The sequence below is a fragment of the Cibotium barometz genome, chromosome 60 (genome assembly GCF_041138505.1).
Source record: "Cibotium barometz isolate CiBa-2024 chromosome 60, ASM4113850v1, whole genome shotgun sequence".
NCBI classification, from domain to species: domain Eukaryota; kingdom Viridiplantae; phylum Streptophyta; class Polypodiopsida; order Cyatheales; family Cibotiaceae; genus Cibotium; species Cibotium barometz.
This window is the reverse complement of record NC_141105.1, coordinates 32,819,112-32,842,417: the sequence shown is the minus strand read 5'-3', so window position 1 is coordinate 32,842,417 and position 23,306 is coordinate 32,819,112. Positions and strand designations below refer to the sequence as shown.

Genomic DNA, 23,306 nt, shown 5'->3' with positions numbered 1-23,306 from the left:
CTTTTAGTGGAGAAGAGAAGGAGACAAATAAAGATGTTGTCTATATTTTTATACAAAATGGCAAGATTTGTATCTTTTAAGAAATGTGCCTGATCATAACCGCCATATTGAAGCTAGCCTGTCCTTACAAGACAAAGCTTATAAAAGTGGTGGATGAGTTTAGCGGAAGCTAGACAAGTACTTGATTCTTGGGATACATTCAAGGAATTATTATTAAAGGAATATCTTCCTAAAAATGTAGAAGACCGAAATGGAGAGGAGTGGAATAATTGTTCAATGGAACAAAATAATTTAAATCTCACTCAATATATAGCTTGCTATAGAGAAATTGTCTTAAAGCTTAAGGGAATATACAATTTTCAAAAAGTAAGAGGCTTCATTAGAGGCCTAAAAAGAGAGTACAAGAAGAAAGTTCGTTCCAAAGAGCCAAAAAACTTAGATGAGGCTATAAAATTTTTCACAATACCATGGATAATAGTAATTATAAAGAAAATGATAAATTTTTCTCATATAAACCCTATGAAGAAAATTTTAGCTCTCAAAAAAGAAAGGGTTTTTTCTTTAAAAAGGAAGAACCTCTAAAAAAGCAAAAATCCAATCCTAATAAGTTTCTAAAAAGCAAGATTTTGAGAGCGGTTAAAGAAAAACTTTGTTTCTTTTGTCTTGAGCTGGGACATGATAAAAGGAATTGTCCTAAGTTCCAAGGACAAGAACTTACTGGGAATAGTAATGATAAGCTTAAAGGAAAAACAATGCACACTAGAATTATTTTCAACACTTTTAAGAAGCTATTTGCATAATACACTTACATTTGGGCATAAAGAAAAATTTATTACATTGCAAGGAGAGCACAATGTATCATCTTCTCCTTTGATATGTAATATTGGGCTCCAAAGGCTTCATCAAGATAATGAAATAGAATAAATGTTTTGGTGTTATGCAATGCCTCAATTTAAAACCATTGTAAAAAGTTTGATTCAAGTATTTGTGAAGTAGATAATTCTTCTTTGAATAATTTATTAGAAGAATGTAAAGATATTTTTTCGAAAAGATTGCCAAAAGATTTACCTCCGGATAGAGGAATAAATCATCCCATAAAAGTTTTAAAGGATTCAAAGCCAATTAGTAAGTCACCTTATAGAGTAAGTTTGACTAAAAGACAAGAAGTTGAAAAGAAGTTGGCTAAATATTTAGAACAAGGCTCTCTAGACTTTACCAATATTATTGGTGAAGAAAAAAGATAGATATATGCCCTTGTGCATAGATTATTATGGATTAAATATAATTATAATAAAAAAGAATTTTTCTATTTCAAGGATAGATGAGTTGTTTAATTAACTTAGAGGTACTAAATATTTTAGTGAGATAGATTTAAGGTCTGGATATCATCAAGTAAGAATTAGAATTGAACATGTGTCAAAACAACATATATGGCATCTTTTGGGTACTTCGAGTTTTTAGTTATGCCTTTTGGTCTAGCTAATGCTTCCGCTACTTCTATGTCCATGATGAACATGATATTTTATCCTTATTTAAAAAAATCTATGGTGGTTTTATTGATGATATATTAGTCTTTAGTCAAAATAAATAAGAACATATTGAGCATCTTAGAAAAGTATTTCAATTATTGAGGAAAAATAATTTATTTGCTTAAAAAATCTAAATTATTTGAAAGTAAAAAGTTGAACAAAGCTCAAAGTAACTATTTAACTTATGAAAAAGAACTATTTATAATTGTGCATGCTCTTAAAAAGTGGCATCATTATTTGTATGGTGTCAATTTTAAAGTATTGTCTGACCATGAAAGTCTTAAATGGTTAAGTACTCAAAAGGAGTTAAAAGGTAGGAAGGTTAGATGCATTGAAATCCTATAAGAGTTTGATTTTCAAATCAGATATTGAAAAGGAAAATTTAATGTCATGGTGGCAGATACTCTAAGTCGAGCATCCATGATAAATGATTTGAGTTTTACTCAACTAGAAAGTGAGTTGTTGGCTCACTTAAAAGGAAAATGTGCTAATGATACTAGCTATCAAGTAGTTTGAAATTACTTGATTAAAAAAGATAACTCTCAAATAGAGAGTAAAGAAAATGTAGCGCTAGTGATGATAAAAGGGTGTCACTTAAAAAAGATAGTGGTTCAAAGGAATCACTTAAAGAAGGGTCAATAAGTGAAAAAGATCGTTGATTTTTTTTTCCATCAATAATGGGTACTTGTTATATAAAAGTCGTATTTGTGTACCCAAAGACCAAAATATTTATGAGAATATTTTACTAGAATGTTATAACAATCCAAGTGCGAGACACCTAGGAATTTCTAAGACCTATGCACTTTTTTAAAGATAGTTTTATTGGGCAGGTTTAGACGTCCAGAATTATGTTATAAAATGCCCTAAATGCTAAGTCAATAAAGCTGAGCGCCTAAAAGTAGGTGGAATATTACAACCATTACAAATACCTGAGGGTAAGTGGAAAAGTATTTCTATGGATTTCATAGTAGGACTACCCCGAACAAGTAGAGGGCACAATTCATGTGGGTAGTAGTGGATAGGTTAACCAAGTTGGTATAATTTATACCAACCAAAAAAGAAGTATAAATACCAGAATTGGCTAGAATGTTTATCATCATCTATATAGATTGTGTGGATTGCCAGTAGATATAGTAAGCGACTGAGATACAAAGTTTACAAGCCATTTTTGGAAAGAAGCGTTCAAAAAGTTAGACACCAAACTTAGTATGAGTACGTCTGAACATCCACAAAGCGATGGATAGACAAAAAGGGTTAATCGAGTCCTAGAAGATATGTTTCGAGCATATGTTAATCATAAGGAAAACAATTGGGATAAGTATCTTCCATTATTAAAATTTGGTTATACTGATTTTAGTCCATTCATGCTAATGTATGAATTTCAACCTAGTGTACCCATAGCAATTAGGTTACAAAAAGAAAAATTACACAGTGTAAAAGACTTTCTCAAAGATATGCAAGACATGTTAAACATTGCAACATTAAAAAAGCGCTTGATCATTCTATGAGAAAGGTAAAAGAAGATCAATTAATTTTGAGGAAGAAGGTTTTTGAAAAGGCAGTGTTTCATGTTAGTAGACTGAAATGAAGATGGGAACAATGATAATAAATCACAGCTGCATGCATTTACAGACTTAGATTGGGCTCGATGTTATGACACACGAGTCTCCAAGAGTGGTTTTTACTTTCACCTTGGTGATTCATGTATATCATGGCTCAATAAGAAGCAACCCACTGTGGCCACTTCTAGCTGTGAAGTTAAGTTAGAGCATTATGGCAATTGTGAGGAATCCAGGTTTTTATGCTTGCACAAAGCACATGGAGATGCACTATCATTATGTCAGGGAGAGATGCTCTGCCCCGAGGAAATCCACTTGGCTTATGTGCCAACACATGGCAACTTGGCAAATTTATTCGCAAAGGCTCTCCCACGAGAGAAGTTTGAAGCTTTTCATAAAGCTTTAAACTTACTTCCCTTTGTTGGGAACTAGTCTAGGCTCCCTATCACAGTCCAAAGAGCCTGGCACATCTCGTGCCAACTCACCTCTTTTTCACATCATCACTCCAGGGGGGATTTGTAACCATATTTAGCTAAGGCACTTTTTCCCTCTTTAGAAGGGTTTTTTCTCTGTGCTAGTATATACCCATCTTGGGGTATACTTATCATCTTTGTATAGCACACATTCATTATCTATCTATCATCTCATTGTGTGCTCCCTTGAGCTTCTCCATTGTGTGTGTGTGTGTGTGTGTGTGTGTGTGTGTGTGTGTGTGCACGTGCAGGGGCATTCCTACAACCCTATTCCAACATATTTGAAGCATCACAAATGTTCCTTTCCTATGCTCTCCAACATCAACCATCGTGTTTATTTGAAGCATAATCCAAACACAAACCAATTACATCGTTATCATCATCGTAGTGTGCATTTACCTTCAAATGATCTTCTGCTGAGAATCTTAAATGGATCAAGCTCTTTTACAATATTTTGTTTCCTTAAGGGGGAGACACACTCTACACTAATGGGTGCTTTAGACACTACAAGACTCATCAATGGTACCACAACATCAACATTCACATCTTCATCAAGCACACCCACCAGTTACTCTGCCTTGGCCCATGTGCCTAAAATGATGGTCCAAGCATTGATAGCTTGGAAACAATGCTAAAAAAATATCTTCATTGACATCAAGGGGGATTCTTTCTTAATTTTTAGTTTCTATTTTATGGGTTCTCTACTTTCCTTTTTTGCCCCTCCTTTAGATGAAGGGGGGTTGTTTTGGTATGCTAATGTAGACTATCTTTTGTCCCCTGGTTAAGACTTGACCTCTAAGTCTTTCACAAAGACCATGCTTGTTAAGCCTCTGAGCCATGTATATTGAGCCTCTGAGACTTTTAAGCCATGCTCACTAGCCTCTGATCCATGCTTACTAGGCTCTGAGTTTAAAATAGGGACCATGTCTTGTTTCTATGCTTATGTTAGAGTATGGGACTATTGAAGGTTATGCATGTAACTCCACCATCACTCTAAAGGGCATTTCAGAGTTAGTCTAAAGTTTAGTCAAGTATCCTTAGTGGTGTGAACATTTCCTCTTCCCTCAAGCCTCATCTCCAACTCACACACATCTTCCATACTCCTAGCCCTAGGATGCCCCGATTCCAACAATGGAAGCAATATGAAGCAAAGAAAAAGATCAACACATTACTCCTCAACTTTATAGAGTTCGAATCACCATCATTTTGGCATGATCATGATTGAGGGTGGGATGGATATGTAGGCAAATCATGTAGTTTATCACTTCCTATCAAGAGGTCCCTGACATCATCCATTAAGTTCTTGGACAACATCAAGATTTTCCTCCAAGACTTAAAAGAGGAGAAGGTCCACATGCAATGGCACAAATACAATGAATCCCATGTGTAAGGCCTCACCTTTAACATCAACATTAAGCCCACTCTACGGGTAGACATATGGGTTATTTATGCACATCCAATTCCTAGAAGCCTTCAGGATGCAATATTTGAAGATATGTTCTCCTCAATTTCATCTTCTCCTAATACAACTTTGTGTTGACCTGCAATAATGGAAAGCCACTCCAATGCTTAAAGACGGTGCAACACTTCCACATGTAGAGGTTGTCATGAAGATGTCATCGCAAAGATGAAAGCCAAAGATGCCACCACCAATGAAGAGCATTCCTCATAGATTTTGAGGATGCAAGTAGGACTAGGCAGGGGGTTATTCACACTTTTTGTACATTACAAAATCCCCACCTCTAGTAGCTAAGAGCATTTCACATTATGTATGGCCATGGGCCTCATTGATGTAACAATTGCCCAATCGTTTTATGTAGATATAGAAGGAATGTCCCCATGTAAAACTCCCCCTATATCAAATTATTTGGTGTGCCAAACTAGGGCACAAGGACCTCATAGAGTCCACAAAACTCCAAGAGCTCTCCATGGAGCCTATTGAGATAAATTCTTTTTTAGGAAAGATTAAGTTAATTGAGGCAATATAGGCATGTTTGAGGATGCCCATGGAAACCTCTTTACCATCACCATTGTACAGAGGGGCGTGGACAGAAACCTTAAGTTTCCTGATACATCCTTCGTCAAAGCAAGTGTTATCATCCAACTAGTTATACCAAGCTATGTATGCAGCTGAGGAAGGTAACGCATACATCCCAATAACAGCAGAAGAAAAAAGGAGTACAAAAAGGTCTAGGTAGGGGGAGCCTTCCCATCCACAATACAGACCTAGAGCATAGAACTTCAAGGCCAAGAAAAGCAAGGACTTCTCTTGAGTAAATCACTTCAAGACTAGGAAGCTCTACATAACATGAGAATTTTCATCCTATTCCATAAAGGAAACTACTTGCAGCCTGAGGTCAAGGTTGAGGTCACTCTTCCCTCCACATTAGACCATGTAAGGAAGGAACATTTAACTTACATTAGTATAAGAGCCATTAGGCAAGAAACTACACCTTTAGAAAGAACTAAGTCGATAACTCCCCCACTTGAACTAGTAGTACCAATCCATTTAAGACAGGGAAATGTAAGAGTTGAGAGCCAACAGTGTCCAATCTCAAGTATACCAATACCTCCCAGAATATTGGTATATGTGGATAATACCAATGATGCATTAAAGATTTGTACCTCTCCTAAGCGACCTAGAGAAGCATCTTTCGGGGCACTAGCCTATGGTTATGTGGGACCATCCTATACTCAGGTACCTTCAAGAGTTGAACCTAGACACATCGTTGTTATGGCTCCTAAGCCAATAGCAAAACCAACTGAAATAAGAGCCATAACTCATATAGCCCATGAAATGAGGAGAACTACAAATTCCATTACATCGGTAGTTAGACCTATAAGGGGGCTGAGAGAGGAACTAGAGTATAGCCATCCTAGGAGAAGACCCTCTCTCATAGATAAGCTAATTTCCAAGTTTGATGGAATGGGAGATTTCCACAGCCATTTGGCTGTTTTTGAGCAAGTTTATACAGCATAAAGGGTGACCAATCCTAGAATGAAGATAGATTCTTTTGGCTTAACCTTGGGGAGAAACGCCTTGCTCTGGTTTTAAATGCTAGAAGATTTATAGAGAGAAACTATGGAAGACCTAGGGCTAGCAACGAGGTTCTCCAAAACAGGTGTTATAAACATAGCTCTCTTAACATAATTATACCAATTTAAGTAGCTTAAAGAAAAAACTATGAGAGATTGCATCAATCATCTCAAGAAATTGAACAATAGGTGTTGTGTTGAGGAAAAACCAAACCAAAATAGGCTAAATTTGTTGTTCTTTAAGGAGAAAACAACTACATGATGCATTATATGCCAAGAGGCATCGAACTCTAGTGGAGTGCTACTTGGATGCCATAGACTTTGACGATAACTTTATGAGCATCCCATTTGTATAATCTAAGGTTAGATGCATTGACGCCCAACAATAAAAGCTAAGATTCAAAGAAGGCTAAAGAGCCCAAGAGTGCAGAAGACACGAAAACCGTCATCAAAAGACTCAAAGGCAACTCCAAGAAAGACTAGCCATCCTCATTTGGCTCCTAGATGAGAAATGACGTGATGTGTTGTTTAAAGAAGCAAGCACACGGCTCATGAATGTCCAACTCTAAGAGAAATAACAAATCAGTGGTGTGAATATTATAGAAGATATGGGAGCCACAAATCATCGAACTATTACCATGCTGAGAGAATGATGAGAATGGTAGGAGTGCCAACACTACTAACGCCTCCTCAACCATTAGCCTTGCTAGCACCACTTCCTAGTGGTACTAATATTGCCTATGCCAACATGAATCCAACTATTGTTAGTAATCCTTATAGAATAGCGACATAGAGATTCTACCTCCAACTTTATCACCTCAACTAGCCCCACTGGGAACAAGTCCTACAAAGGCTAGTTGAGATTGAGACAATCATGGGTAAATCTCCTAACCCACCAAACTTCTATGTAGAAGACCTAGACACTCACAGCAATAGGAAGTCCCCCAAGAAGTGAGCACCACATGACTCAAATAAGGCATTTGATGCTTAAACACAATAGCAACACAAAGCAGAAGGAAAGTGACAGGTGTGTAACCCGTCACAATGTCGTCACGGGAGGCCAAAACATGCTAAGGGCACAAGAGTCAAGTTATGAAAGACCAAAAAAAATCCTAAGTGTAAACCCTAGGCACATCACACACTATCTTCCACAATATCTTCAAAGTCAAGTCGCTTGTGCTATAGGGACATGCATAAATGTTAAGTCGCCTATGCATGATGTGATAAAGGCATAAGAGTCAAGCCCATGTGCATGATGTGGTAGGCATAAGAGTCAAGTCCATGTCTAGGTTAAATAAGTGAAGGAGATATGTCCCACTCACACACTATTTATTGAAAATTTTAAGCAAAACCTTGACTCCGAGTGCCTCTTAGGTACATTTCTAGATGGGCGCACTAGTAAGAGGACTAAAGGGGAAACCTTTCTCTACTTGGCCTAGCACATGACCCATTACCTAATAACTCCTTGTTTAATCCTTTCTCACAGGCATAAGAGTCAAGTCCATGTCTGGGTTAAAGGAGTGGAGATATGCCCCACTCATGCACTATTTGTTTTTGAGAGAGAGAGAAATGATTCATGAAGAGACTAATCATCACCAATTTCACTGATTCAGTGATGACCTTGATTCAGCATACTACCATAGCTTCTACAGCATGACAAGTTTTAAAGAACCACTATGAGACAGAGAATCAGATAAGGATTGAAAACCTTGAGAATTGGCTTGTAGCGGAAAGGCATTATGATGGAGAAGCAACAAAGTAGGTCTTGTTGCAAATAAAGAATATGTAAGATCAAATGGCAGTGATTGGGATCACTAAGACCAGCAAAAGGAGCTAACATGCAAGGTTACCATTGTATGCAAATGAGGTAAGTGGGAAGATCTTTGCACTTGAGTATGTCTCAAGCTAGTCTTGGTACAATGTGAATAGTGATGTAAATGCTACACAAGTTAATAAGGAAGCCCATGCAAGTAATTTCAAAGCATTCTAAGCACCCCATATAAACACCCTCTTATTGAAGCCCTTTTTCAATAAGATATGAACCATAAAAACCCTTCAAACCTTATCTTCCCCTTTGCCTCACAATTTAAGACAAATTTAAATTTCCAAATTTATCTACCATGATATTCACATATAGCACAAATATGATATGTAATCATTACTTTGAAAGCTCCCAAAATAACCATGCCACTTTTCAATGGCTCTAGTGCCTGTTGGAGATCTTGCCATTTCTTGTGTGCCAACTTTAAGAAGAGGTAAACTAATTACACAAACATAAAGTACGGCTCTGATTACATACAAAGTCGATGAGATGTAGAGCTCTTGCTAGCATTGATGATGGCCGTGTTTTCTCTTTCTTCTATAGTGCTTGCTAAGAATCTTTAAAAAACTATTGTTGGTGCAATGATACCGTTGTTGCTTGAAATTTACTTTGCACTTCTTGATTTATGCTTCTTCATGGTAGTGGCTTTGACTGATGGCCCTTCTATGCACTGTTGGTGTGATTATGTAAACATGATGCAATTTGTTGTATTCTCTCTCTTCAATGTTTCCTTGTCTTGTGATTGAGGCTTCAAGTTTGCATGATGCACTACTCTTGAAGGTCTCCTAAAGATTTGACATGCTATATGCTCCATAGGCCATAGTGCTATCAATTCATGGAGAAGATGTAGCTTACTTTAGATAAGAAGTGCTAAGAAATTTACTCTACCACAAAATGTTGTTGTTTTTTTTGCTAAGCTACATAGAATTTCTTCTTGATGGATAGGTGAGGAGAGCAAATCATATAAAAAAGAAAAAAAATGATAAATTTAATTTATCACTAAATTTCACTAATTAATATCACAATCCTTACTAATTGAGTAATCTATTTAAAGCTATTGGTAATGACCTAAGCTCTAAAACTAAGTTGAAAGTTGGATCTACGGAGGCCTAAACACTAATATCAACTTCATTACAATCGATAATGCTAATCAAGAACAAACGATTAAGATTAATTAATAGAGAACAATAACAAAATACTAATTGCATTGCATAATCAAAGCTCTTAAAATGATCCAAGGATTACATGACTTTATAGCTCTCAATGAGCCTTGTGCCATCCATGTATCAATAAATGCTCACACTCCATGTGCCACCTTGTGCTTTTCATGTGCTACCTTTGTGGCCATTGCCTTCACCTTTTACAAGTGACCATACAAATCAACCTTTGAGCTAAGACCCTTGTGCCATCCATGTGTCAATAAATGCTCACACTCCATGTGCCACCTTGTGCTTTCCATGTACTACCTTTTGACCATTGACTTCACCTTTTACAAGTGACCATATAAATTAACCTTTGAGCTAAGGTCCTTAGCCTTTCTTCTTCCTTTCTAATGTGCTTGCTCTACCCCTTTATCTACCCTTGTTGCACTCTCACACATTTCTATTTCAACAGTCAATTGCAGGTGCATGAGATTGTTAGTGCCTATTGTTACTAGATATGTCCTTTTAATGTAGAGCCTATGTGGATATTTTAGGTGTTGTGCATGGGTATTGGACTAAAGTTATGCCCACGTAGAAGCTCCTCCCAATGAAAATTCCAACACAATATTTTATTTGACTCTCTTTATTAGTTTCCTTTACATTTTTTCACTACTGGTTGAGAAAAGATTGAGGGGAGTTTTCGTGCCGGACCTTGTTGTTTAAGGGGTTGGCCATGCTGACAAGTGGGTTATTAAAATAGTGGTAGGATAGCCTCTTGTGCATACACTGTTCAATGGAATATCCAGGTGATGGGTCATACCATGGGGGCTAAGATTTCACCCACCATGGTCCCCCCCATCAAAAAATGGACCTAGAGGGTTATCTCGTTAATGAGCTTATGTTACATGCACACTTTTAGTACTTTGTGGTCAAGTGGAGTGACAATGGTCGCTAGTTTGGCTCACGATTTTGGCAATTTAATCAAGGAGAACCATAAGCTTTTGAATTGAAGTATGCTTTGTTGAGAAGCTTTTGAGATGTTGGTGGTGTAACTGTGTTCCTTATGTAAGGGTTATGTCCTTAGTTTGAGGTCAGTGCACATATGTTTGGGTTGAATCAAGCATCAATAATGTCTCTATAAATGGATAGGAATAACAAAGTGAAGTGGCATTGTCGGTTATAAATATGTTTGGATTGACTCAAGCATCAATAATGTCTCTATAAATGGATAGGAATAACAAAGTGAAGTGGCATTGTCGATTATAAATATGTTTGGTTTGACTCAAGCATCAATAATGTCTCTATAAATGGATAGGAATAACAAAGTGAAGTGACATTATCGGTTAAGTATGTGGTTTCTTGTGGCCCAATTGTGTGTGATAATGAGAAAAAGAAAATTTACCTTTCGTTTGTGCAAATGCGACATATGTTTTTCTTTGTAAAGTTCTGATAGAGAGATTGCTTGGTCGAACTTGTTTGTGAAGTGCTAATGGAGAGATTGCTTGGTCGAACATATTTGTATGTTAGCTAGATCCTTCCTTGATAGACTGGGGATGCCTGAAATAACATTGTACCATACTGGTATGTTAGCTAGATCCTTCCTTGATAGATTGGGGATGCCTGAAATACCATTGTACCATACTGGTAGTTGGTGTCATGGGTGATTCCAATATTAAATACTATCAGGTTAGTGTTATTGGTGTATGCACATTTGGAGCCATGCTAGTGTTATTGGTGTTACAAGTGTTATATATTGACCTAGTTTTATTGTTGTATATATTTGTGCCTACTCATCATATGCAGTCATGTTGGGATTGACTACTATGTGAGGAGGCCAATTGATCATATGTAACTAACATGGTTTTGGCATTGTTGACTAATAAGTGATGAGTAGTATGACAGAGCCAACTAAGATGTCATATGAGTGTAGGGTTATGCATACTGCATATTTATCATTTGCAGTATCATGTAGAGTTACATCTATTTGGTCAGTGTCCTAAACCACTAACCTGCTTTACCTTCAAGGTAAAGTATGGATGAACAAATCTTGGTACGATAATCAATCCTACCCATGGCTTTGCAAACTCAATTAAACTTTTCTATAGGTATTGAATATGATCTCTAGTTCCATCAAATTTGGTCATTATTCTTGAGATGTGGATTGACTTTGTGTAGCCCAATTTTGAGCCTCTAGTTGCCATGTTTATGGCAACCCCCTTCCCATTTCAAATACCATCCTAAGCATGTCTTTTGCATATTGACATGGTGGGATAATGCAAGGGAAATGGTTAGACAAAACCCTCTCTTCGAGGTTTGCAGTTTCTTGTCCCATGGCATTGGGCTGTGCATTTTCCAACGGCACTTTTCCTACACTACCCTATCTTTGAGGCTGCAGGATTATTGGGGAGGACACATCATGTGTTTGCTCTTGCCCTTGGGTTTGAGATAGTCCCTATCATTGTCTCTCTACCCTTCCTCACATTCCATGTTCCTCGTTCAAATGGAGAGGAATGGAAACTTGGTTCCATGGTGAAGAAGGTTCTATAATGGGCTCCTTAAGAAGGTGTGACCATGTTTACACTAGTGTGCTTGCTAATGGGTAATTTTGTGGAATGCTCGTCCCTAATGGTACAGTAAAAAATGTCATGATTACCATCGTAACTGTGGTTGTTGGGCTACTTAGCCATGGTCACAACTTGGGAGAAACCTAGCTTAGAAGATCAGCACCACCAAATGTTTTGAAACATTGTGACATCATCCAACATTGTTCGACCACTTATTGAGCAAGCAAATTTCAATGTTCTTGGTCCCACTTTCACTCTTGCTCCTTCATTGGAGCTTCGCCCAAAGATAGGGCGGCATAAGGTGGTTTAATGCCCTTTTCTTCACAAAGTTGATGATGATGTTTAGAGAGCCAATTGGTGAATTTGGGCTCGGAGGATCATGGTGCCCCCCTATGCTAAGGGTTCCTCTATTCCTCTTCTCACGTTTACATTTAATTGGCTCATCTTATCCTAAATCTCCTTACTTGAGGTAGATTTGAAGGAGGATTCAAAGGAGTCTTGCCTTAATATGGAAGCACTCTATTGAGTGTTGATCGTTTGCTCAAACCAAAGGCAGGGTGGGTTTGAAGAAATATAACTTGGTGTACTACAGTCGATGGGATTATCGTTTTCCACAGTTAGTCCGGATCGACTTCCCATCAAAAGGTTTTCACTCTAGTGAAATGGTCTACAGTAGGTAAAAATTAGACACGTGTCTAACATAAATTAGGTAGCTTATGATGCTATGTATATCATGAATATAAATTAAATATTGGTAAATTTTAAAAATAAATAAATTATGAGAATTTATTTATATCAACCAGTAAAAAAATTATTATGGAAAAAATATGTGTCATTATTAGATGCTTGCATTAGAGACTATGCACTAGAACTATATTTCTTTGAGAAAATAATTTTTACACAAGTCTTAAAAATATCCGCTTAGAATAACCCTGCTCAGAGATTTTTGCTTAGACTTTATATGCATTTGCTACTAGTGGGCTAAACTCACGGCTCACAGCTCACATCTCACACTTGGTGGACTCACGCTCATGCTCTCACACACTTGGTCGGGGTTCACGGCTCACATCTCACACCTGGTGGACTCACGCTCATGCTCTCACACGCCTGGTTAGGACTCATTGATTTTTTATGAAATAGGTCCACCAAATTTTTTTCTTTTATGAAATAGGCATGCTATTCCAAGTAGTGTGTGGGGCCCCGTGCCTCAGCCAATAGTTTGGTAATACTCTAATAATTACAAAAGGATAATAGTTTTTCTTAGAAATTAATGTTAGTATAGATTATAGGACAAGAAAATCTTATGAGGACATGTGTAGGTGTGTCCTTATCATGAGTCTTTTAGGTAGGCTCAATTGGCTACTTGTATAATATTAGGTTCACCTACCCTTTGACTCACGCTCATGTCATGGTTGACTCACATCTCATGTCTACTATAGCTCATGTCCATGTCTGCTATAGCTCATGTCCATGTCAGTTATAGCTTATGCTCACGTCTGTTATAGCTCACGCTCATGTCTCGTGTTTATTAAGCTCATGTTCATATACTTTTTGCACTTATTTCTCCTAGCCGCCGACTTACAAAAGATAGGTTCCTGTTTAAGAGCAAGTAATATGGTAAAGGACCTTATGGTAGGTTGGGTGGGTGAAACCATGTTCACCTATGAAGTAGTTTACAAAGCTCTTAAGTATTTGGTGATTGGAGGATCCCCAAATGTGGCCGGTGGTGTTTTTAAACACCTATGGAGATCAAGGAACTTTTGATCGCACCTTTAGCTCGAGATCAGGTAAGTACTATTGTTGTTGTTGCTGTTGTTGCTGCTGCTACGTATGCTTAGTTAGTAGTCGCTTAGCATGTGGACAGTGGTGTTTTTTAACACCTATGGAGATCAAGGAACTTTCGATTGCACCTTTGGCTCAGGGTTGGGTAAGTACTACTACTACTTATCCTTAGTTGCATGTGTAAAGCTTTCTACGATTTCTTGCTGCGTAGGAGGGCTTAGCAGGTTTTGGCTCGCCAAATAGGTTTCGGCACCATCTAGATTTGATAATCTAGAGGGTCTCTTGCTCCATGCATAACTCACTTGCTCAATGCAATTCATTTGTATAATTAAGAGGTTTACTTACTCAACGAGGTAAAATTGGATTCAAATGTTTTGAGTGTGTTCATGTTGTTGATTGATCAAATACAAAGTATTACATTGCGATATTGTTTGATATTTTATAAAGCATGGATAGAACGTAGTACAACAACATGTACAATAGCACAATAGTGGGCGAATACAAGTGATATAGTTGACTTATGAGTTACTCCCTATTACAATGATATGTGACATACCACTTGTCTCCAAACTTCGTAATCTCAGCACATGTGATTGAGGTTCACGACCCACTAACTCCTTTTGGTTAAGGCATGTGAGGGTGACAATATAAGCCTCAATTGTACAATCACAAGTTTCGTCGCCAAACCCTCGCTTCCATTAATTTCTTAGCTCGTTGGTGAGAGAGAGAGAGAGAGAGAGAGAGAGAGAGAGAGAGAGAGAGAGAGAGAGAGAGAGAGAGAGAGAGAGAGAGAGAGAGAGAGAGAGAGAGAGAGAGAGAGAGAACCAATATTTACATTCTTATCAACACCTAAAAGCATAAGCATGCCATTGGCTGTAAGTGGGATTATAGAGTGAATTTGAATGATAACGGTTGAGTTGATAGTTATAAAGCATGGTTATGTGCCCCAAAGATTTTGCTTGAATGTATTGTGAAGACTATGTTGAGACACTTTTTGAAGTAGCAAATATGATTGCATTAGCACCCCATTATGGATGACCACTTCATCAAATGGATGCACTCTTGAATCCAATCATAAGCTTATGCCCAACTTTAGCGAACAAGTTACAAACGCTTCTCTGAAATGGTGATCAACAACGAATTGTTTCTACTCTCACCTTTTGAAACATAATCACTAGCTATAGGCTCTTCACTCAAGCATTTTAGGTGAATCAACCTCCTAAAAGTAGCAAGAAATTAGCTCTAGCCTAGGGTTAAAATCACAAACTATGTTACAACGCTAGGCCATTGCTCCCATGATTTAGTCTAAAGCCTTGCCACAGTCATGCTCAAGCATGTAAAAAGTTATTAAAACACATCATCTATGTAATAAAATTTATTAAAACACATCATCTATGTAATATCTTTAAAAAAAACTTTGGCTGGAATTAGATAGAACAACACACACCCTACATGCCACCGCTTGTTGCAGAGGGTGGGCTCGAACCCACCATGACCTCGGGACTCTCGAGAACCACCTTAACCACTCCACTAACTCGGGTCAACATCATCTATGTAATATCAGTGGGAAGGAGCGTGAATCATTGGTTGTGTGTGGCATGTATTTGGGTAGACACTCACCAAGCTTGGAATTATTGAAGAGACTCTCCTCTCTACAAGGATGGAAAATCTCAAACATTTTTATACGCTTTTTCACCAAGCTTGGAAATATTGAAGAGACTCTCTACAAGGACTAAAAATCTCATCTCACCATTTTTAGATGCTTTTTGATCATTTAGCCTAAATTTTACCTTCATGAATTATGAGCCAAACACAGGCATTAGCCCGAAAAGTGTAAAAAAAAACCCATTTGTCAGGAAAAAAACTGTCCTTTAGTGTAGTTTTCACGGCTCCATTTTGGGAAAACCGGTTGAAGTTTTTGCTCGCCTTGAAATTGAGGGCCAAGAATTTCAGTTGAAAATTGCAAAGGAAAAAGTGGCAAAGGTATTTTATATACCTCTCTCCTTGTGGGAGAAGTGTCCGCCGGGCAAAGGCCGCCCACAACAATTTAACGCGTGGTGAAACTCCCGCTCGTATTAACCTGGTTCTTCCCGTTGCATGCTCATTTGAAAACTCCATCTCGCTGCCGCTGCCTAGTTTTATAAATCGCGATTGAGAGGCCGCTCGGAGTGAGAGACAGAGGTAGATCCACTTTGCTTTGCTTTGCATAGCGATCTGCTAAACCCTTCAAGAAATGGACATTCTCACAGTTCGCAACTCTAACTGCGTCAAGCAAGATGAGCACTTGTACAAGCAGTGGTTCCAATACGCAGACGTCGGTAAGCGCCCCTCACCTTCTCTTGCTGGCCTTTCTTTCTCAAGCTCTGCTTCTTGGCCAGACAGATCAACAATCTCCTTGCCTTGTTTCTGTAGCCTCGGTGTTGCGTGTTAAGCCGTGCACTCCCATCAGTTGTTATTTTCATATCGTGTGCCCTATTATGCGTTATTACCATGCTGTACATCCCATCATGTGTTAGTACCATGCCGTATCCCTCCATCATCATGTGTCCCCTTATGTCCCACCCAGAATCTGTTTTGGCCATGCCATACATTTGATTAGGTGTGTCCCCCCGAAGCTCCTTCATGTGTTTTTTCCATGCTGTACACCTGATTAGGTTATGGGTCATACATTGCCGCTATTCACCTTGCTACACACCAAATGGGTCATTATATGATACACCCTGCCATTTATTCAGCATGCCACATAACGATCCTGGATCATTATGCTGTATGCCTATTTAATTTGCTGTCACCATGCTATACATTGATCAGGCAGTTATGGCGGACACCTTGTTGTTTTGTTTGCTCACCATTCCATACACTGACTAGGTCAGTACGTTGTACACCCTGTCCTATATTGCATTGTACACCATGTCATGTACACCATTTCAGACGGTTGGTATGCAACATAATGATCAGATCTTCATGCTGTATACCGCCATACATTGATAAGGCTATTGTGTTGTACACCACATTGTTTGTCTGCTTATAAACAGATGGACTAATCAAACAATCTAGACTGATTGAAATAATTTGTTTTAAATGCATGCAGATGGTGATGGGAGGATCACTGGAGCTGATGCTGTTGATTTTTTCTCCCATTCAAAGCTGTCAAACGATGACCTCAAGCAGGTGAATAACAGTTCAATTTTTGCAAACAATGCTAAAATTGACGCTTGCCATGTGTAATACATGACCACATATCTAGATGCATGATACATTGTCTTATGTCTACTTAGTGAGGTATATTCTTTCTTTGTAATAGAGCTTGAGATCAGGTTTATGGCCAATCTCATGACTTGTGACATTGTCAAATTTTGCAAACAATGCTCTAAATTTTTGATGCTTGCTATGCGTAAAACATGGCCACATATCTAAGATGGATGATACATTTTCATATCTCTTAGTGCTTTGAATCTTGAGGCATATTCTTGCTCTGTAACAGATCTGGAGATAGGTTTATGCCAATCTCATGACTTGTGACAATTCTTCAATGCAATATTTCAAATACAAAGCATTGATTTTTGATCTAGCACGTGGATAGAAAGAGATAGCTACTATGTTGCTTGCTCTTCTCTAAGTTTCTTTTGTCACCATTGCACCATAGGCATGCAACAATCTGAATGTTGATGGGTAAACCAATCTGCTGGAATGCTGCAAGAAGTGTCCTAACTACAATGTTTGTTTAGGTCTGGGCAGTGGCTGACTCTAAACGACAGGGCTATCTTGGTTACCACGAGTTTGTTACAGCTATGCAGGTTGCATCTCTTTGCTATAGATACATGAATCATGACTGAATTTGTAACAAATTTCTATTGATGGTCTGATAAGTGCTTTGGGTGCTCTATTGCTATTCTTGTGAACTTGAAGGTGTAAAGTCTTTTCCATTCTATCTTAGCTACTGTTGTTTCATTGCCAGGTTATATCTCTTGTACAGACTGGGAATATTCCGTCCGCTGATGTGCTGCTGAATGCAGGTAGCATATTGCTTTACCAGAACGAGACTCAGTTGGGAGCTCAAAGATGAGCATGACACTAGCTGATGCTTGCTGACTCCTGAGTTTGATCAACAAACATTTCAAAGAAGTGTCATCATGCTTGATGTGCAGCTTTTGTGCCATTCTTTGTTTTCATTGTCTTGCAGAGGCTGAGAACATTAGTCCCCCAACAATGGAAGGATTAGACGAGATGCTATCTGTATGTTCCCCTTTCAAGATTTTGTTCCTTCTATCAAAGGAAAATCAATCAGAAAATGTGGGGTTTAGAATGATTTCTATTTGCAGCTGCCCATAACTAACTTTTGGGGTTTTTCTTTGGCTTTTAGGTCAAGCGGACTCCTCAAAAATGTGTTGATGAGATGAAGGGTAAGGAGTCTATGCGTCTTGTTTTGTTGTCCTCAATTACATCTTCCCGTGTTGGTTGAATATAGCTTGATGTTCACAAGTGTATCTGCTAGCTCTTACAAGCTCAGATGACCTGCGTTTTGGCAGGTCCTGCCCAAGAGCTTCCAACACTCATGGCAAGATTATTTTCGCAAAAAGCCGCCAAAAAGGTCGGACTGCCATGGAAGTCGATTATGATGTTGGCATGCCATAAGTCTGTTTACATGTACATGGTTCAGCAAGCCTGTCTTGTATGTCTTGCATTGGCTCTTAATGCTAGTAATCATTGGTCCAGGTTGAACCATCCCATGTTACTTCCATCATTGATGGTCTCAAGAAGCTCTACATGGAGAAATTGAAGCCTCTAGAGGTCGCTTACCAATTCAACGATTTTGCCTTTCCCCCATTGGTAAGTCATTGCATGCACATGCTCCCATCTATGTATGCATAGGTCTAATAGTTGAGGGGTGCACTGTAGAATTCATGTTTGCTTTCTCTTATAACAGAAAAAGGAATAGAATGAATCCTTTCTGCAGGTGTTGTAGTGTATGGGTTTGTAGTCAAGCATGTTTATCTCAAGTACCTTCCAGGAAATCATGAGAACGAATGCTTGACCTAATCTAGCAATAGAATGAATGTTTGATTGATATATGCTGGGGCTTATCTAGCCATAGAATGTATGCTTGCTAGATTAGGTTTTTGTAGTCAAGCATGTTTATCTCAAATACCTTACAGGCAATGATCATGAGAATGAATGATGGTTGAATGTATGCTTGCTAGATTAGGTTTTTGTAGTCAAGCATGTTTATCTCCAGACTCAAGTACCTTCCAGGCAATGATCATGAGAATGAATGATGGTTGAACCTAATCGAGCAATAGAATGTATGCTTGCTGCAGTTGATGGACTTTATGGGATATTAAAATGTACTCGTTGGACTTGAGAAAAGTGACTTGGTTTTTCCTTTCGTTGCAGACTGATAGTGATTTTGATGCAAAGCCTATGGTCATGCTTCTTGGGCAGTACTCTACTGGGAAAACTACTTTTATCAAGCATCTACTGAAAACAGATTATCCAGGTTTGATGATGTTCATCCCTGTGTGCTTTGCATAAATGTCACAAATCCACCATTTTCATAGCTTTGGCCTCTGACAGTGATGTCAATATAATCGTCCTTTTAGGAGCTCATATCGGACCAGAGCCTACTACAGACCGTTTTATTGTGGTCATGGTAATGGCTTTGTCATATTGACATTGTTGTTGTTTGGTTACCTTTTCCTGTAGTTTGCTGTTTTTCACTCACGTTTATTGCATGTAGGGAGGCCCTGATGGTCGCAGTGTACCTGGGAATACAATCGCTGTGCAAACTAACATGCCATTCACTGGGCTGACACGATTTGGAGCAGCTTTTCTTTCCAAGTTTGAGTGCTCTCAAATGCCTAATTCTGTAAGTCAGTTTATGCTCTCCAATGCCTAATCCTGTCAGTTTCTCGGTCATCTGCATCAACTCTGGTACGAATTTGACCATAATCTGTAGCTATTACGTATGGGCTTGAGTTCACTATGGGCTAAACCTTCTAGCAAACACATAATGCGTTGGACTTTACGTTTACATTAATCTGAGCATTTCAATTTACACATTATAAATGCCTTGGACTTTCGGTTTATATTAATCTGAGCATTTCAATTAACACATGATAAAGCTTACCATGACCTGTTACCTTGTAGCTACTGGAGCACATATCTTTTGTGGATACTCCTGGAGTTTTGTCTGGAGAGAAGCAACGGACTCAGCGTAGCTATGATTTCACTGGAGTAACCGAATGGTTTGCTGCAAAGAGTGACCTCATTTTGCTGCTTTTCGACCCTCACAAGCTAGACATTAGTGATGAGTTCAAATGTGTTATCTCCTCACTTCGGGGGCATGAAGACAAGATTAGGGTTGTCCTCAACAAGGCCGATCAAGTTAACACACAACAGGTCATCCCAGAAGTCTGTTTACTTCATAAAGTTCTGCTATCTTGCTTGAACCTTTGTCTTTTGGGTTTCTGTTGAAGCTAGTTCCTGTGTATGAGCTGATAATTGTATGTGTCCATACAGTTGATGAAGGTGTATGGAGCACTCATGTGGTCTCTTGGCAAGGTTCTGAACACTCCGGAGGTTGTCCGTGTCTATGTTGGGTAGGCAACACTCCTGAAGTGAAATTGAGTTGCAAATGTGGGCATTCTATTGACACGAGTGAAGTTCAAAGTAATGAAGTTGTGTGGTGGCTGTTGTGTCTATCTGAGCATCTGTTGAATTATAGATACACCACTTTCATGAGTGTGTGCCTGTGGGTTGACAAGCTTGGCGCTGGGTGATTTTCTTGCAATCAGATCATTCAATGACAAGCCTATAAGCAAAGAGTTAGGAGGGTCAATTGGAAAAGATCTCCTTGAGCCAGAGCAAGACCACCTCCTTGCAGATTTGAAGGATATTCCCAGAAAATCCTGTGACAGAAAGGTAATAATTGACAGTTTTGTAAGAAGCTTTTTGAAGATTTTATGCATGTCTACCTAGGTACCTTCTAATTGACAGTTTTTGTAAGAAACTTTTTGAAGGTTTCATGCATGTCCGTCCACCTATCTTCTGCTACCACCGCTCAATTTTGCCTTTTTTTGACTTTCTATTTTGCAAGATAAATGAATTTGTAAAAAGAGCTCGAGCTGCAAAGATCCATGCCTACTTGATTGGCCACCTGAAGCGAGAAATGCCAGCCATGATGGGCAAGATGAAGGCACAGCAGCGCCTCCTAGACAATCTGGAGGAGGAGTTCAACAAGGTCAGTCATATTTCACACGTGTTGTCTTTGAGTTCTTCCTGATTAATTGTACCTTTTTCCTGAGCTTGAAGTTTCGAAAATCTCTAGGATCATTTGGAGGCTCAAGGATGCTATGATTTCTCTTGTTCTGCTAGGTGCAAAAGGAGTACCGTCTTCCTGTTGGAGACTTCCCCAACGTGGAACACTTCAAAGACATCCTGTCAACTTACAGCATAGACAAGTTCGAGAAGCTCAAGCCCAAGATGATCCAAGCCATTGATGAGATGCTGAGCAATGATCTGCCTGACCTTATCAAAAGATTCCGTAATCCTTATGATGGATGAAGTAGAAGATGATGATTCTCATGAGTTATCCCATGTATGTTTGCAAGTCTTGCTGGTTGTTGATCTTGGTCACAGGTATGTGACTTGCAAATGATCCCTTGTGCAAAAAGATTCACTCAATCTACTGGTTGTTAGTGAGAGCCATGTTTTTGTCATCGTACTTGCTTTCATTAGCATGTATGCTTGTCCTTCAGCATCAACTTCTGCATGTTCTTCAGTATAATCTCCACATCACAGCTTTTGGTAAAGTGCGCCTCAACAACCTAGGTCATATTTTACTGTCATGGGAAGATGGGCGTGATGCATTAAGTGTTGATGTGCCAAGCACATTTCGTTGATATTGAAAACAATCACTTTTTTTCAGCTCCTCAGTCCCTATGCATGCAATCCAATTTTTTAGTGTTTTAGTTTTTGGTGGCATTTCACACTCCAGTAGGGTGCTTACTTCACTACCTTGTTAACAAGCTCACAAACTATGCTGTTCCTGTACATGCATATCTATTTGGTAATAAATAATGAAGGGCAGAGCAGGAATGGACTGCGCTTGCCCTAACGTTGGCTGTTACTCTAGTCTTGCTTCAGAATGAACAAGGCCACAGGTGGTAATAATGAATGAGTTGCATCTATCAGACTCACGAGTTGGGATGGTTTTTGTAAGCAAGCTGTAAACTAGAGTTTACAAGCGGCAGGCCTTGATTGGTTAAGAGAGGTCGTCAACATATATGGCATGTAAGAGAGAGCAATCATTCAAGAACAAATCCGGATGAGGCCTTGATTTGATTGAGTGAGTGAGTGAGAGAGTCAGTCATTCTGCAATCATGTGTGGCCCTCCTCCAAAACAAGCAAGTTTGTAATAAATGCTTGAATGCGCTAGCTCTATCGGCCGTACCCTGTTACTCCGCACCATTGCTTGTTTGCCCGATGTGGAGTAGTTTGGACCACGACATGATCTTTAGACTAGGACGGCGGACCAGGAAGGTACGTACTAATTTGCCACTTTACTTGCACACACACCGCTTACAAACAAGAGTTTACATACTCCTTCGTTAACATAGTTCTTTCGAAAGAAAACATACATCATTTTTTCCCCCAATCATGTATATATATGTCCATATCATACATCACACAAATATTTAAGTTACGACACTTCATCATCATCAATCTCCTCCTACCACAACGTGATTATTAGATCAAGATGATATATGCATCAACGAGCTCCAACACTCTTGGACTATTGTGATGATTGAAGGAGCCCATATAATGGTCTCACATTCGCTTCAACTCAAGTGTCAAATAATCTTAGGAACCTCTTTTATTGTTGTCACCTATCGTAGAAGCACGAATACTTTAGTTGTTGATGTCATGACTAGTGAGCATACTTAATCACCACGTACTATCTTGTTCGTTTCCCTTCAGAGTCGTTTTGGTTCACACCAAATGTGCTAAATCAGCACTCGTGTTCGGTTGAGAGGGGTTAATGTCTTAGACAATCGTTTTTTTGTGTGATGTACTTCGTGGATGATTCCCACACGACAATACATAAGCTTGTGGTTCCCTCATAGGCTTCCACAAACAAACTTATGTAATAAAGAGTATTTCCATCAAAATCGTTTTTTTGTGATGTACTTCGTGGATGATTCCCACACGACAATACATAAGCTTGTGGTTCCCTCATAGGCTTCCACAAACAAACTTATGTAATAAATAGAATTTCCATCAAAATGCATCATATTAAAAAATCTTTGTAAGCTCGACGAAATGTTAGCTCTCCATTCGAAACTTTAAACAAGTCGAGTTTCTTTAGTCACAATATATTTTGACGAGATTTTCTCAAAA

General features: G+C 38.7%; 1 protein-coding gene across 1 annotated transcript; it reads left to right on the top strand.

The window, feature by feature from the left end:
• The first annotated feature begins 15,914 nt into the window (after positions 1-15,914).
• Positions 15,915-21,833, top strand: LOC147605252 (EH domain-containing protein 1-like). Its single transcript, XM_086794095.1, has 16 exons — positions 15,915-16,225; positions 16,999-17,078; positions 17,636-17,704; positions 17,866-17,923; positions 18,091-18,143; positions 18,271-18,310; positions 18,437-18,498; positions 18,624-18,737; positions 19,302-19,404; positions 19,508-19,557; positions 19,645-19,773; positions 20,055-20,306; positions 20,427-20,506; positions 20,702-20,828; positions 21,004-21,147; positions 21,282-21,833. The coding sequence occupies exons 1-16, from the start codon at positions 16,141-16,143 to the stop codon at positions 21,468-21,470; spliced, it is 1,635 nt and encodes a 544-aa protein (XP_086650221.1). The 5' UTR covers positions 15,915-16,140; the 3' UTR covers positions 21,471-21,833.
• The last annotated feature ends 1,473 nt before the right edge of the window (positions 21,834-23,306 follow it).